General features: G+C 39.4%; 1 protein-coding gene across 2 annotated transcripts in view; it reads right to left on the reverse strand.

Moving 5' to 3' along the window:
* The window catches only part of LOC117255231 (ephrin type-A receptor 6-like), an 82,896-nt gene that overhangs the window by 33,445 nt on the left and 34,849 nt on the right, over window positions 1-14,602 (reverse strand). For both annotated transcript variants that reach the window (XM_033623921.2, XM_033623927.2), the window contains 4 exons: window positions 14,233-14,361; window positions 12,169-12,318; window positions 11,908-12,069; window positions 11,558-11,786 (listed from right to left, as the gene is read on the reverse strand). In XM_033623921.2, the coding sequence (XP_033479812.2) occupies window positions 11,558-11,786; window positions 11,908-12,069; window positions 12,169-12,318; window positions 14,233-14,361 (670 nt within the window). The remainder of the gene's footprint in view (window positions 1-11,557; window positions 11,787-11,907; window positions 12,070-12,168; window positions 12,319-14,232; window positions 14,362-14,602) is intronic.

Genomic DNA, 14,602 nt, shown 5'->3' on the forward strand with positions numbered 1-14,602 from the left:
GCTGTGTCTCATTCTTGTGATTAGTTTTCTGTGTGTTTCCCTTTGTTCTTTGTCAGTTCGTCTGGTTCGTCATTTGGGTCCTTCTTGAACTGTTACATGACAAATAGGCTATGTCCTTTCTAACCTCCAGCTCACAAACAAGCATCTCAATTTCTGCGTCAGGGATATTTGTTTCCTTGGTTTTCCTCTCGGTCATTGCCATGATTTACCATGAAGAACTATTGATCAGCCAGCTCATGTCTATGCATCAGCATTATTGAGATGCTTTGCTGAACGCACCCAACTCTCAGTAAGAGAGCTAACAAGGCACCCTCCAAAATATGGGAGTAATGTGTAAACACTGTGATAATAATTGAGTTTTTAAATTACACTACTGTTGAAGAAAGACTCGTATGATTCAGAGACACTCTTGCAGCCTTGCAGGACTTTATTGAAGACACAACGTACAACTTCACATACCGCAACAATGAGACAGCCCCATACAGCAGTTCACCGAACATTCTTATACTCCTCCTCAGATAAACATCATACCTAACTTTCCGTGTGTATACATCACAGTGTTTCACCATCACAATGTTTGCCAGGTCACTCTGCTCTTAGACTTCTCCCCAGAGTGAGACCATTGAGGGTTGCTCAATCTTAGTAAACATGTTTTGCTTTTAACTTGACCTTAAGGGTCAAATATTTCTAGGCCTTTTCACCACCACAATACTTCTTTAATTAAGACTTAAAGCTATTAGCAAGTACCAGATATTTTACTGACGTAAAACAGGTAATTTAACGTTAACGTCAAGTTAGCAAGACAAGATGGAGGAGCTGATAATGCTGGTGTCTGAATACCCTGAGTTATGGTGCTAGCAACGTATGACAACAACCAGAAGAAACACTGGGTTGGGATAACATTTCCGTCACACCTCAGATGAATGGTAAATTGTCCAAATATCTAGAGATCTTTGGTAATTACAGTGATTTCCATTGTCCTCCTACACTATGCAGCTACAAGCTACCCCGCACTTCTTCCAGCGTTCACCGAAGCACCTGCCCTTCATTGCAGCTGCAGACTGTAGTGGTTGTAGTCGCTTTTAAAAATATTTTGCTTGCATTTCGACGATTTCCTGGGCAGTTACCACATGGCGGTGTGCAATCAGCTCAATACAGCTAAAACAAAATGGTGTAACAACAGAATATATGGAATATCGTCTTACAGTGTACACAAATACATATGTTTAAGGCTTTTGAGTTTTCAGGAGTTTCAATGGGGAAATTATAGGGGTAAAGGATACTGTAGAATTAAGCGATGGAAAATACTCTCGAGTCCATTTGTTTTAATCAGCAGGTTTAATAAAGTCCCCACTCCCAAATTCCCCTGAATACACACAGAGGAAAGTTTTTATTTCTCGTCAGGCAGGTTAAAGAAACAGGCCTACATATTAACATACAAATAATGTATTATGAAAATGCAATTATAGCCTGCTTTCAGTCTAAAACCTCCATCCACTTACCTGGTCCGTTTTGCTGACCTAAGTATTCTTCAGTTTTCCATCCTCACCATAGTTCACTTTCCCACCTCATTACTTCTTCCAGGTCTCTCCTATTTTACCTTTCCATTTCCTTTTTCCCCCCCATCAATTCAACCAACTCTCCTTTCCTTATCTCTCCAATATTTCTCTAACTGTTGTGCTCTGCCACAGTTCTCACCTTTTCTTGTTTTTTTTCCCCATCTTCCAATATTTTTCCTTTTCCCATCTCTCCACATGCTGTCCTTTGTTTCCCTTAAGGCTTATCAGAAGAATGCAAAACCATTGCAGATTGCCTCCTTCTTCCCAGACTTATCTCAGCGGAGAAAAATAAAGCGCTATTAGTGTGATTATAACATATTCTGGGAAATCTGGGGATAACTTTATTTCAGAGTGCTTTCTATGAGAATAGATGTGCCTGGGTGGGGTAATAATTTTCAAAATTATCAAATAAATATGCCAGCTATATGACGGAGAATGATAGAGGAAAAAAGTAACTCATTTGGGGAATTCAATCAAGACTTTACTTCATGCCAGACAGCCAGCAGGATTTTATAATTTTAGTATTTTGATATTTTTCCCGAAATTACTACAAGTAGGGAGCCTCATTTATTTATTTATTCATCACATCATCAGTGACAAACCATGTTACATAATTCTATTATTGTCTGAGGCATTATTACCTCCACTGAGGAAACATTACCACTATAATCATTCTGTTGATATCAGCCCTTTTTATTATAGAGTGATAAGTTTCATACTGTGCTACATGAATGATGTCCAGCTGCTACCCCGTACTGTAGCCGCTATTGTGCCCAGGACTCCTCGTAAAAAAATTATTGTCACTGAGTGGGTTATCATTGGTGAAAAAAGTAAATTGAATTAAATTGCTTGTAATATTCATGTAGTAATGAAGATCCAATAAATTCAGTAGTTGTAGAAACACTAAATCCCTCAAATTATAATGCGGACCAAGTGATGCAGTGTCTCTAGTATCTAAATATTTGTCAGCTTGGGAGACCGGTGGGAGAGTACTGGTTGAGTGAGGATAAGACTTTCCACCTCGGGCTAGATTGTTGTTACGTGAGGCTACCCGAGGCTAGAAACTTGTTAAAGTATTTCCAGTCGCACCATCAGCAGTTCAGTTGCTCGTTCAGCTGATAATACAGGCCTTTGTGTGAAGACCCTGCAGAAGTCTGTCACACCAGCCTGGAAAATTATTTTGAGAAAAGACAAATAGGACTGTTTTGAATACGTCTCCCCTTGTTCCCCTCCCACTGAGATTGATCTGGCCGAGCTTTGACCTTCAACATTTTTCATCCATAATAAATCCAATATGAGCGAGTGGAATAAAACTCATCTCTTGTTCCCAGCTAAACTAAAATTATATCATGATATCCCTGTAAGTATAACTATACGCTTTAAAATTCTCATTTCTGATTGGCTTTCAGGTCTCCATAAATTATATATAAAGGCACCTCAAGCTAAAAATACCAATAACTTAAAAATTGCCAACCTCTTTTTGTCTTTGTTTGATAGAAAGATGTTTGAAAGTACATCTTTAAGTAAAACTTTTGCCAATTTTTCCAGTGTGTGCAGGTAAAAATCACCAGTTCTGGCTTCACCTGACCAGATTTAGTGCTACAACTAACAATTATTTCTGATGCGGATTGATCTGTGGATAATTATTTTGATTAGTTGTTTAGTTTATGAATTTTAAGTTACCAGTGTTGAATGCTATTCAAATTTGCTTTCTACATAGCTATGTATTCTTCTCCATTGTATTTTACACAGCTTTATTTCCTTAGAATGCAGTGGTCAAAGGTCAGTAAAGTGCATTTCTTTAAATAGCAATGGTCAGTGTTTTTAAATGAGGGAGCGAATGAGAGATGACATGCACAGCAGACCGAAAATGAAATATGAAAGAAGTAAAAAAAGATACAAGGAAAAACAATCTGCATAAACAGGTGGACATAATTGAGAATTAAGATATGTAAAAGGGATGAGACGAAAGATTGACACTCAGACAGAAATCCGCGCCAAAATTACCGTCGCTGCTAAGCTCCTAATGAGAAGAGTAATTTGTCACCCAGCTTCCAATTTTTGAGGCACCTCAGTTACTTGGATATTACTTTCCTCCTACACTGAGCTCCTGCCAAAGGCAACAAACACACAGATTCATTTGAATTTCCAGCTGCTCCCTGCTCTCTGGTACTCGCTGGGAAGAGCACCACCAAAAAGCAATTACAATACTCATACAACTATTTCTATCAAAAAGTTTGAAAACATCCCCCCACACACATGTGCACACACAGGCACATAATGAGATCCAATTTGTACACTATCAGTTGTTTGGCTTTTTGTCATGGAACGCATTCTTATTCATGAAAAGGACAATATTGGCACCGAATCCCATTCAGAGCAAATCCTGCTGTACACACAAAACACACAACAGTGACGCAGACACAGTACGTTTCACCAGTTAATAGCTTCAGGGCTGAAACAGACATTCTTTTCTCATTATCAATCACTCTGCAGATTATTTTGTTGATTATTCAATTAATCATTTGGTCTGTTAAGTGTCAGAAAACAGTGAAAAATGTCAGGAGATGTTTTCAGATGTCTTGTTTTATTTGTCAAATAGTTCAAAAACCAAAGACATTCAATTCACTATCATATATGATGAAGGAAATTAGCAAATCCCTACCTTTGAGAGGCAGGAAACAATAAATGTTTGGCATTTTTGCTTTAAAAATAACTGAAATGACTAATAGAATTATTTAAAAAACTAATTTTGGTCATTATTTTCCACAAATAGTTGCAGCTTTAAATAGCTTGGGAGTCTTTAATTGATGACACCTGCGTGCTACTGGTCTTGATGATATACTGTGAATGGTGTGGAGCCATAGCTTCTCTTTGACTCTTAAATCCTATTTAGCTGTGAGTGTTACATAACAAGTAACACTCTTTTCTGTTTCCACTGTGAAAAGTTGTGGATGGTAGCAATGATGTCGTTCCATACCGTTCCCATTTTTGGTCCCCCCTCTGTTGGGGTACCTAGCACAGAGATCTGGTACTAAAAGGTGGAGCTGTGAACACTGCAGTCCGTTGATTGGTCAATACTGGTTTGAGGCTCATGTAACCACTGTTCATACCGTAGAGAGTTGCATTAGAACTCTAACTATATAATGAAAGGATGTTTTTCTGTCTTTAGGAAAAAAAAATAATTCACTGGGCCAACTGCCAGCAAGTTTTAAGGCGAAACTTTAACTTGTGTTGTTACTCAGAGATTCGATCAACACACGTTAAATTTCACTGAAACAACTTTGTCCATCACTTAAGTTTTTATGTGACAGAAAATTTTAGTAATGAGTGGCTCTTCAAGCATTTATATATATTAATGTGGACCAGGTTATGTTAACTGAATATATCCCAGTCCTCACATGGAGAAAAAAAAAGCATTGTGGAGCCTCGTTCCTGTGGGCTACGGCAACACCAAATCCCTGAGCTTGCCTTAGACAGACTAAATACACAAACCCGCTATTTTTAAATATCTCATTGTGGCCTGTGTCATTTTGTTGTGAAAATGTCTGTGTGCAGCCTCGTTCTGTGGACAATAAACAACCCTCTGTGTCACCGGTAATGAGGAAATACAAGGAGTGCTGGATGGAGAGTGACAACAACCCCGCCCACATTCAAGAGTACTGTTTGCAGTGGGAACGCTACTGTAGGGTCTAGGTACCATGTCTGAAGGGTTACTTTTGGTTCCAAAGGTACCATACCGAAAGTGTTTGGCCACTTGGGGGCGGCACAACAAGCTGTAAAGACAAGATTGTTACATTATTACTTTATATGCACCAGATATGGAGCTACATTTATTTGGAGTTGAGTTTGTGTCCAAAATTCACTCCCTCCACCGACTACTAAGGGAAGTAATTGGCTCTTCAGCTGCTAAACACTTTGCCTGTGTGCCGTTTGGTGCTCGGCAGGTTGCGAAAAGTGCATTTTGAAGAGTGTTTTCCCATGAAAAAGGCTGCCTGCCTGCTGTAAACATCGCTGATAAGAGCAGTAAGTGAATCAAAACAGTAAAGATGCGGGCCGGAAAAGCAAAACAGTGAGCTGGAAGATGCTGCACAGCTCCGCAGAGCTGAGGGAAACTGCCGTCTGGTGATAATTAACTACGGGTTCAACAGGTGATCCCTTTTAAATTACTCACAGTAATTTGATCCTTAAAAAAAGACACTTTTTTTAAAAACATCTTGCAATGATTAAACTTTGCCTTCAGGTTATTGCTTATGAACGATTGAGAGTGGAGTGTCAACAGATAACCTACAGGGGGCTCGGTCAAAGGAAGTTCATCACCTGCACATTTACAGGAAAGTAATGACGTGCCAACTAAGAGATTTTGAGTTGTTTGGGTGTGTTGTGTTGGAAGTTTTCTCTTGGCTTTACGTTGTCAGAAACAGATGGAGCCAGAGACTATGTTTACTCTGGACTCTCAGCTTTGATATGCAGATGGGAAGTTCACAGAGAATGAGTGATGCTCTAGTCTGGCTGAGCTGCGTTAGAGGCCGGAGTAAACACAGTCCTTAATGGACAGAAGAGGGGCACAGTGGCTCAGATACAACTAAGAGAACGTATTGATTTCCTCATTTCCCATTCCACTTTACCTGAATTCAAGGTCACAAGTTTGTACTTTTCCTGCCTGATCAATCTTGTGTCTCGAGACAGCAGAGGTCATCAGTGAGCAGGCTAAGTATTGTCGATTTCTGGAGAACTCTGACACGGATGGGTCATGGGGAAAAAAGAGAAAAGGGAAAACACTAATGGACTTTTTGTGCGATTCTGAAAATCTCTGTTAACTTGCTTCCTCACTATTTGTTTTTACAGTAAGAAGAGAAACCGGGCTGCGTAGGTATCGACTCTGTGAAAAGTACAGGAGGTGTTAGCTGCAAACATTATCACTGAAAAGGTTTTGTTGAGACTAGAATATTTGAATATAGAAGATTTTTCTGCTATTGTATATAATCACTTAGCCAACTGGTGTTTGGTCTTGTCTGCATATTTATTCTGATTCAAATGAAATTCAAAAGGACTTCTCTATTAGCTTCCCCCACAATTCACTACCTCCTTTTGAATATGATGGTGTGACGAAAGGATGTGGAACAAATAGCATTAGCACTATGATGTTGCCTTATCTAGGTCATGATATAACCAGCCTATCTCTGAGTAATCCTCTTGTGGCTGACACTGAATGAAAGGAATAGAATAATAAAGCACTCGATTGAGATGTCAAAACAATCTGGCAGAATGCTATTGGGGTGGAAAGCAGGGTTTGATAAGCGCTGATGCCTTTGTTTAGGCAGCTGGGAGGGAAAGATGGACGTGTTAGCGCAGAGCTCTGCTTATATTTGGGAGCGTTGGGGTTTTCCCTATTCTCTCTCTCTTGCTCGCTCTCGCGCGCGCTCTCTCTCCCTCTTTTGCTCTTTCCCCATGCTGCCTCTCAGACAGCTTTGATCACAGTACCCTTTGAAGCAGTGTTCCAAAATGAAAACGAGGAGAAAGCAGAAGTCACCGCAAGTTCATGCCTAAACTTCCTGCAACTACTTGCAAAGTGCACATCTTCAGCACAGCACAAGCTCTGCAAGACCTATGGAAATTATTGATGAGGAAAAAAAGAATTGGCCGTAATTCATTAAAGCCCATAAATCATTAATTGCAAGGCCATAATGTGTTGTTAGCATTGATCACCTCTGCTAACCTAATGTTAATGAGTTCAAAGATGCCGTTTGAGAATCGCACAGCAGCTCAAACTCAATAGATGGTCCCTGACATTTCTGAACCCGACTATAACTCCTGCACAGCAAAACAAAAGAGCATAGCAATATCTCTGGATTCTTTTACTCAGGATGCTACAACAGTATTTCAGAGAAGGCTGAGTCTTAAAGGAACAGCCATTTTGGGAAATATACTTGTTTTCTTTCTGACACAGTGAGATGATAAGTTCATGTCTGTTCATCCAGTGCAGAGATAACTCTGGGAAATGTGTAGCAGACACAGAAACTCGACACAAGGGGAAACTGCCAGACTAGCTCTGTCAAAAGTGGAAATATACTGTAGGCCTCAATTTTCAAGTTTTATTTACAGGGCATGTTGGATTTTGCTAACATTGCACATGCAGTAAAATATCAATTATCATCACATTGACTAAATTTTCTAGTAGTACCTGGTCACAGCTATCGCATAGGTACCTGTGTACAGCGCTGTATCACAACCCTTGTCAGCACTCTTATTGATTAACCTTAACGCTAGTGTGGCACTTTGCTGTGCTTCATTGTGTTAGTTTTAAACTCTGTATTAAAATATTGTGGTTGATTAAATTTTTCTGTGATTGTAATTAATTATAAACTAAACAACAGATGCATTTAGCTGTGCATGCTAAGGCTAATGTTGGTGCTGAGATTATAGGAATGTGTTTCCACAGCAATTTTGCAGCCATTAAGTTACCAGTGTTTAACTAATTTTCTAATTTTAGCATCATGTATACACATGCTAGGGCTAACTTTTATGTTCAGTAATTAAGAAAGTAGTAGTGACAGTTTATTATTTTTTACAGACAACAGATTTATATTGTATTGTATTATATTATACTATATTATATTGTATTGTATTGTATCGTATTGTATAATTTTATATTATTTTATATTGTATTGTATTGAATAATCATATTATTTTATATTGTATTGTATAATTTTGTTATATTATTGTATTATATTGTATAATTTTATATTATTTTATATTGTATTGTATTGTAAAATTTTATATTAATTTATATTGTATTGTATTGTATAATTTTATATTATTTCATATGATCTTATTTTTTATTATCTATCTTTATAGTCCTTTATTTTTCTTAATTTAATTTTATTCTTCTTTTTCTTAATTTCTTGGGATTTCCAGAAACTATTACACAGTATGCCTTATAGATGCACTGATTCTTCTCTCTATATATTTCTACTGTTCCTGATACTAGTGGTTTCTTTCCACAAAATTTAATATCTGTATAACTTGGTGGAATTCTCATGTAGTTTTCATGTAATGTACCATGAGGTCAGGGGTTGCTGTGGCACAGCTTGCCATGCTTGAACGATAGCTGATAGCGGAAACACTGAATCTTATAACCACACTGATAAACTGAATTAATAATGTCAGTATTAGTGCTGATGTATCAGATCATGCAGTATATGGGCTATATTCACACATATTATTATTAATGTGCAGCTTTAATGCTTGGAATTATATTGCAGTTCTCTTACTGCTGACAATAAAGCCATAATGAATTTTGTGCAATAACCGTTGTGTACTACACTTACTATTCATCATATATTTTGAAAAATATAGATATGCATGTGTGTGTGTGTGTGTGCGTGTGTAACCGTGAGAATGATGCAATGAGCGAGTGTGTGTGTTGGTGCTTGTGTAATATTTATATGCTGCTAATGGATTGCTCCAACAAAGTTTCATTGTATAACATACAATGATAATAACGGATAAAGGAAAGGAAGGAATAAAGTGTGATTTTGTGCCGTCTGATAGAAGCTGTTCAGAACTGTTTCACTACTGTTTCACTGAAAATTATCCAGCTATTATTCAAGGTTTAATAGCAAGTCCAAAACTAGAGTAGCAATAATACCTGCAGTCTAACAGATACCAAACACCAAGAGAACTAGAGTGTTTTTTTTGTTTTTTTTTTGAAGACCCTGAAACATCCTCAAATCTTCCTGAGCTCAGTTCTGCCAACTGGAGTTGGGCAGCAGGATGATATACTGTGTACTGTGAGCTGATACACTGTACATCTGTCAACTGTCAGAGATATTGCCATAGCGTTTATACTGAGGTCGGAAGCTGTCCTTTTTAATATCTCTGGCTGTATTAGACCATTGTGAGCAGTGTAACGAATCAATAACAGGAGTGGTTTATGGCAATATTATATTTCTACACTTTCTTTCATGAATGTGACAAAATACCGGATTTTTCAGTTGTTTCATTTGCTGAATTAGCTGAAAACAGACATTCCTGCCTGGTTATTTAATGCATGAGCCCTTTCTAAATAGATTTTAGGTAAATATTATATCAAAATATATGTCAGTGTTGCAGTAGAAAATTGCATTACATTCCTACTGTCAACTCAGTAATGTGGATATAATGACTAAGTGGGTAAAGGCAAATAATAGAACAGCTAGAACAGTCTGATACGTTCAGACAATTGCATCACTTTAAAGTAACGCAGCCTTTAAAACTAGGAACAGACAACACTTACGACATTACAATATCCATAATCTTAGACAATATCTCGTCTCATATTGATACAGTATCAATATATATTGCCCAGCCCTACCTCAGAAGTCTGACACCTTAGTTTTGTTAGTTCGACTGAGTACGACTGAATAAACAGACAAACTGCATTGTTCTCCAAATGCCAAGTGGGTTACTGCTACATGAGTTACTGACCCATTCATCGCAGCGGCTGCCAAGATCCCCTAGACACTGTTGCAACTACAGTACAAACGGGAGAAGCAACTACTGTCAGCCAAAGGGGAGGAATGGGGAGGATATAGATGTAGGACATATATGAGGGACACCATGAGAGTGCTGCTCCTAAGCTGCCGTCTCATCAGTAATCTCTCCTGACAGGCTTCTGTGTTGTTTAACTACATCTTTGAGATGATTGAGAGCAAGAGAGAGAAAGGATAAATAAGAAGCAGATAAAAGAGAAGAAGATAAAAAGAAAAAATTACACCCGAGGAGCAAATAAAGGAGATATTACAGCCTGTCCTACATATCAGCTGTGCTAATGACTGTTGGAGTTCTCTCTGTAATAACCTGAGTAACCACATCACCACAGGGGCACTACATGAATTTTACCCCAACCAGCTGAGACTTCTGTAAGTCTGCAAAACGTAGCGAGTAACACAAGGTGCACTCCAATTGTAATCATGCAGTGTGGCTCCATTTAGCACCTGCCTTAATTACAACAGTAAGTCTGAGCTGCGTAAATGAAAGAGAGGGTTGGGGGAGTTTTTAAAAAAGACTAGGTGCAGGCTAAATTAGCTGTGAAACTAACAAATGAAGGCAATTAGCCAGCTAGCCCCCAGTCTGTCTGCACAGTCAAATTGAGAAACCAGGCCAAAGACTATCTGGAACAACTCAACAGTTTCTTAAACTTTTTTTCATAATCTGTTTTGCTGACAATGGAGCACATTTGGGTAATGCTGATACGACTAATTAGTGAGGAGGCATCCCAAAAAAAAGGCTTTTATAGAGGCTTTGTGGTATTTATCAAAGTTCTTAGGTTTCAGAGTGTTTATGCAAAGGTTATGAGGGAAAGTGTATGCAGTCATCTACCAAAACATGGCCTTTATCAAGGCAGCAGCAGAGAATCCAAAAACAGCTTAATATTACAAGAAATTACTTTCCTATTTGAACCAAATAATTGATAGAGTCCAGAGAGTTCTCGTGAGAGCCAAAGTAATGATTTTGAAATGTCAGGAAGTCCTTGGTGACATACACTAATCTTTTCATACTCGCATTGTTTAGGATGTCATAGCAGAAAAGGATGGCGATGAGAGTATGCAAGCGTGAGAATTAAAAGGGGAAGACTGAAAAGAGAGCAAATAAAAGGGACACGGAGGAGAAAGAGGGGGGCGTAAGTGAAGCGTAAACAAAGTGGACAAGAGAGGAGAAAAGATGATGAGGGGGAGGTGGAGCTGTGAGGAGATGAAGAGAGATGTGGATGGAGAGGATCAGACAAGGCTGCAGGATCTTAGAAGGAGAGGAGGGAATAGCAGTTCTGTAAACTCAAACTCCTGAAGATGACTGGTGAGGCCCTTGAGATCTGTTAATGTAATGCAATGCCTTCTCTTCCCACTCCCCATTTCTCTCTCTGTGTGTTTGATTCCTTCTCCGTATCTGCAGCTTCAGTGCACTGTTGGTTAGATTCCTGCTCTAAAATTAGTGCAAACACAAACACACTTTCTTACCCCGGCAGTAGCCATCCATCTCCTCGTGGCCGATACTACAGACGCAGCGGCCCAGTGGTACCAGCCAGTCTCCATCAGCACCACAGTACAGTTTGGGCGTGTCCCTTTCTTCTGCATTCTCCACACATGCACCCCTTACTTCCACCAGAGAGGATGAGTCCATGTGTGGCACCGTATCAGGAAATGCTGCCAGGTTCCTTAAAGTCGACGGGCAGCGTTTGTAGAAAACCTTATGTGAAAAGGAAAAACAGGATGTTGAAGCACTGCCAGTCTTTTAAAAAGAAATAGAATTGACAGGTTCATGGCTGTAGTTCATGCAAACATAAGCTGCACCACCTCTGTTCACTGACCTTCACAGACACAAGCGCAATACAAGCTCCCACATCTTGGAAGGCCAAGTAGAAGCCCTTCTGTGTCACCGGCCCCACCTCCCTGACCTCGGTGTTGAGACGAAGAACACGATCTCCGAGATCTGTCTGTGTAAAACTCTCATCTGCCGCTATGGTGTCCACCTTTAAAGCCAACAAAAAAAACATATAAGCACAGTTCATCATTGCTGAATGATACCAATGGCACAACAGTCTTTTCATGATACAGCTCAGATAGCCAACCTTAGCATAGTCAGTAGGTCGAAACCGTGTCCCTGCAGGAAGCGGATCTTCTGTCTGCAGGTAAAAGAGGTTGAAGGTTTCCTTACAGGTGCCAGAAACCCAAGGAATGGAGTTGCAGTCTCTCAGTGTGAAGCGCAGCTCCACATATACCTGAGGTAAGATACAGATACAGAAAAACTGATTGATCACAAGCTCATTAGACTTTACAAATACAGACGTTTTCAGTTAGCTCTTCAGGTTTAGATATTATAGACCTTTTTACATTTTAGAAACATTATGATGTTCGTAAGCATGTGCAAGGAGGATGGCAACGGAAGTATGATGAAGTGCATTAACTTGTCAAACTATGCAAGGGCATTAACCACCAAAAATTATGACATACTGACTTTGACAAATGGTGATCAACTTCCAGATCTGTGTACCATTAGTGAACGGTAAGAAGACATAAGCAAGTGGCTCAACATTCAGTGGTTTACAGATGCTTATGACAACGTTATCTGTGGTCATGTGATGAATGTCAGACACCATGACTCAGAGACTTTTGTGTCTTTAAATCAGGAATCATCCCTAGCCCAGAGACAAGGACACAAGACCACCACGTATGAGGCTCACTTTATAATCAACAAACCTGAAAAATATGTCTTAACAGAGAATTGCACCTGCATGGCACAGTGTTTTTTGTATTGTTGGCCTTCTAGCTAGTTCAGTGCTTGATGATATAGCTGTAATGGTTACAGCTGACAGCTGAGCTGACATGAATTCTGCTTCTGTTTTACTGTACCAAGAGAATTTTTGATCGTGTCCTCAGCCCAGTGGTAGTCGACATGTTTAACAGCTTGCAGCCACAGACGCCACCGGTATTTGAGTTTAACGAGTAACCGTGCAGGTGACCTTTAGCCTAATGTGTCCGTCTGTAAATGCATAGATAATAAACAAAGATGAGTATGGCAAGGGGGGTCCTGGGGTAGGAGAGCCCTTTTGTGTGTGGGTACTCCAGCTTCCTCCCACAGTCCAAAGATATGCAGGTTAATTGGTGACTCTAAATTGGCTTCCAGGTGTGAATGTGAGCATGAATGGTCTGGTCTCTATGTGTCAGCTTTGTGACAGTCTGGCCACCTACCCAGGGTGTACCCTGCCTCTCGCCCAATGTCAGCTGGGATAGGCTCCAGCTCCCTGCGACCCCTAACATGATAAGCGGTTGCAGAAAATGAATGAATGATAAAGTAAAATTGAGGGCTTTTACAACGACACATACGTGTTTTGTTCATGTTTTCAAAACCTGCTGTCAAGACAAGCAGCGTTGACATTTTCGGCTAAGTCACGAGTTAGCACAGACACTTGTTAAAATTAAACCTGTTGCTCTGAAACAGTTGTGATCGTATTGGAACACTGATACTGACACCCAGTTTTAATTCAATGTTTAAAGCTTTCTAACTCATCTAGATGGCTAGGACAAAACGCCACTTCTGTTACAAACATGGGAATGCTTATCTTTAATGATGTCGGCTGTAAAAGGGTCTATAACCAACCAAAAACAACAACAATGAAACAATGACGCAATGAAACTATACAACTTAATAAAAAAAGGTAAAAAATACAGTATAAAATTACAAGCAAGCAATAGCAAAAATATAAAGGCTTCTGCTTTTTTTGAAATGCAGTCGTTTGAAATTCTGATATAGTGGCAGACTTAAAGGGTTTTTAGTAGTTTGTAATCCAGCTCTGTTTCAGACATAATGAGCAGCACTCCAATCAGTGTGTAAAGAAACAATCCTGCATCATCTTTGATTTTTATTATGAGTTGTTCTGTACTGACTTGAAAATCAGCAGCTCTCTATCACAGTTAAGTCACGTTTTTATTGTGTTAAAGTACTTCTGCCTGCCTCTTTTTTTCTTCCCTGCTGTGTTATGTAAAAGAGTGCGTTCCCTCCAGTTATAGGTCGATACTTTCCCATCTCTGAGACGATGTCACAACCAGGCCCTGCTTCAAGACTACTTCATTTGATTCAAATATCTGGCAAAGTACATAATGTGTTTGAAGATGTGTTGTGATGTGGTCCAGACCCTCTGTGCAGCCTGCCGCTGGATCCATCCAGACCGTAGCCAGTTGTTCTGGTTTGGCTCCATTACATGGCAAACCTGGAAGGTGTGAATAGGTCTGTTCTGCTCATCCATCTCTGTGATCGCGTCCCACTGTAGATAGAAATATAGAAAGCAAATATAAGTGCGTAAGTAACAAGCAGAGTAGTTAGTCAGTTCATTTGGGTGAACTGACCCTTTAATACGGCAGTAATTTGTGTGTTGGTGTGAGCGACTAGAGCTGGCTGATACGCTATTCTGTTTCTATTATATTTGTGTGTACTGGGCTGCAGATTAGTGTAGAAAAAGAGACTACTGTATGTTTGGAGATAACAGTACATGCATGATCTGGTTT

This window comes from Epinephelus lanceolatus, chromosome 2 (assembly GCF_041903045.1).
Source record: "Epinephelus lanceolatus isolate andai-2023 chromosome 2, ASM4190304v1, whole genome shotgun sequence".
NCBI lineage: Eukaryota > Metazoa > Chordata > Actinopteri > Perciformes > Serranidae > Epinephelus > Epinephelus lanceolatus.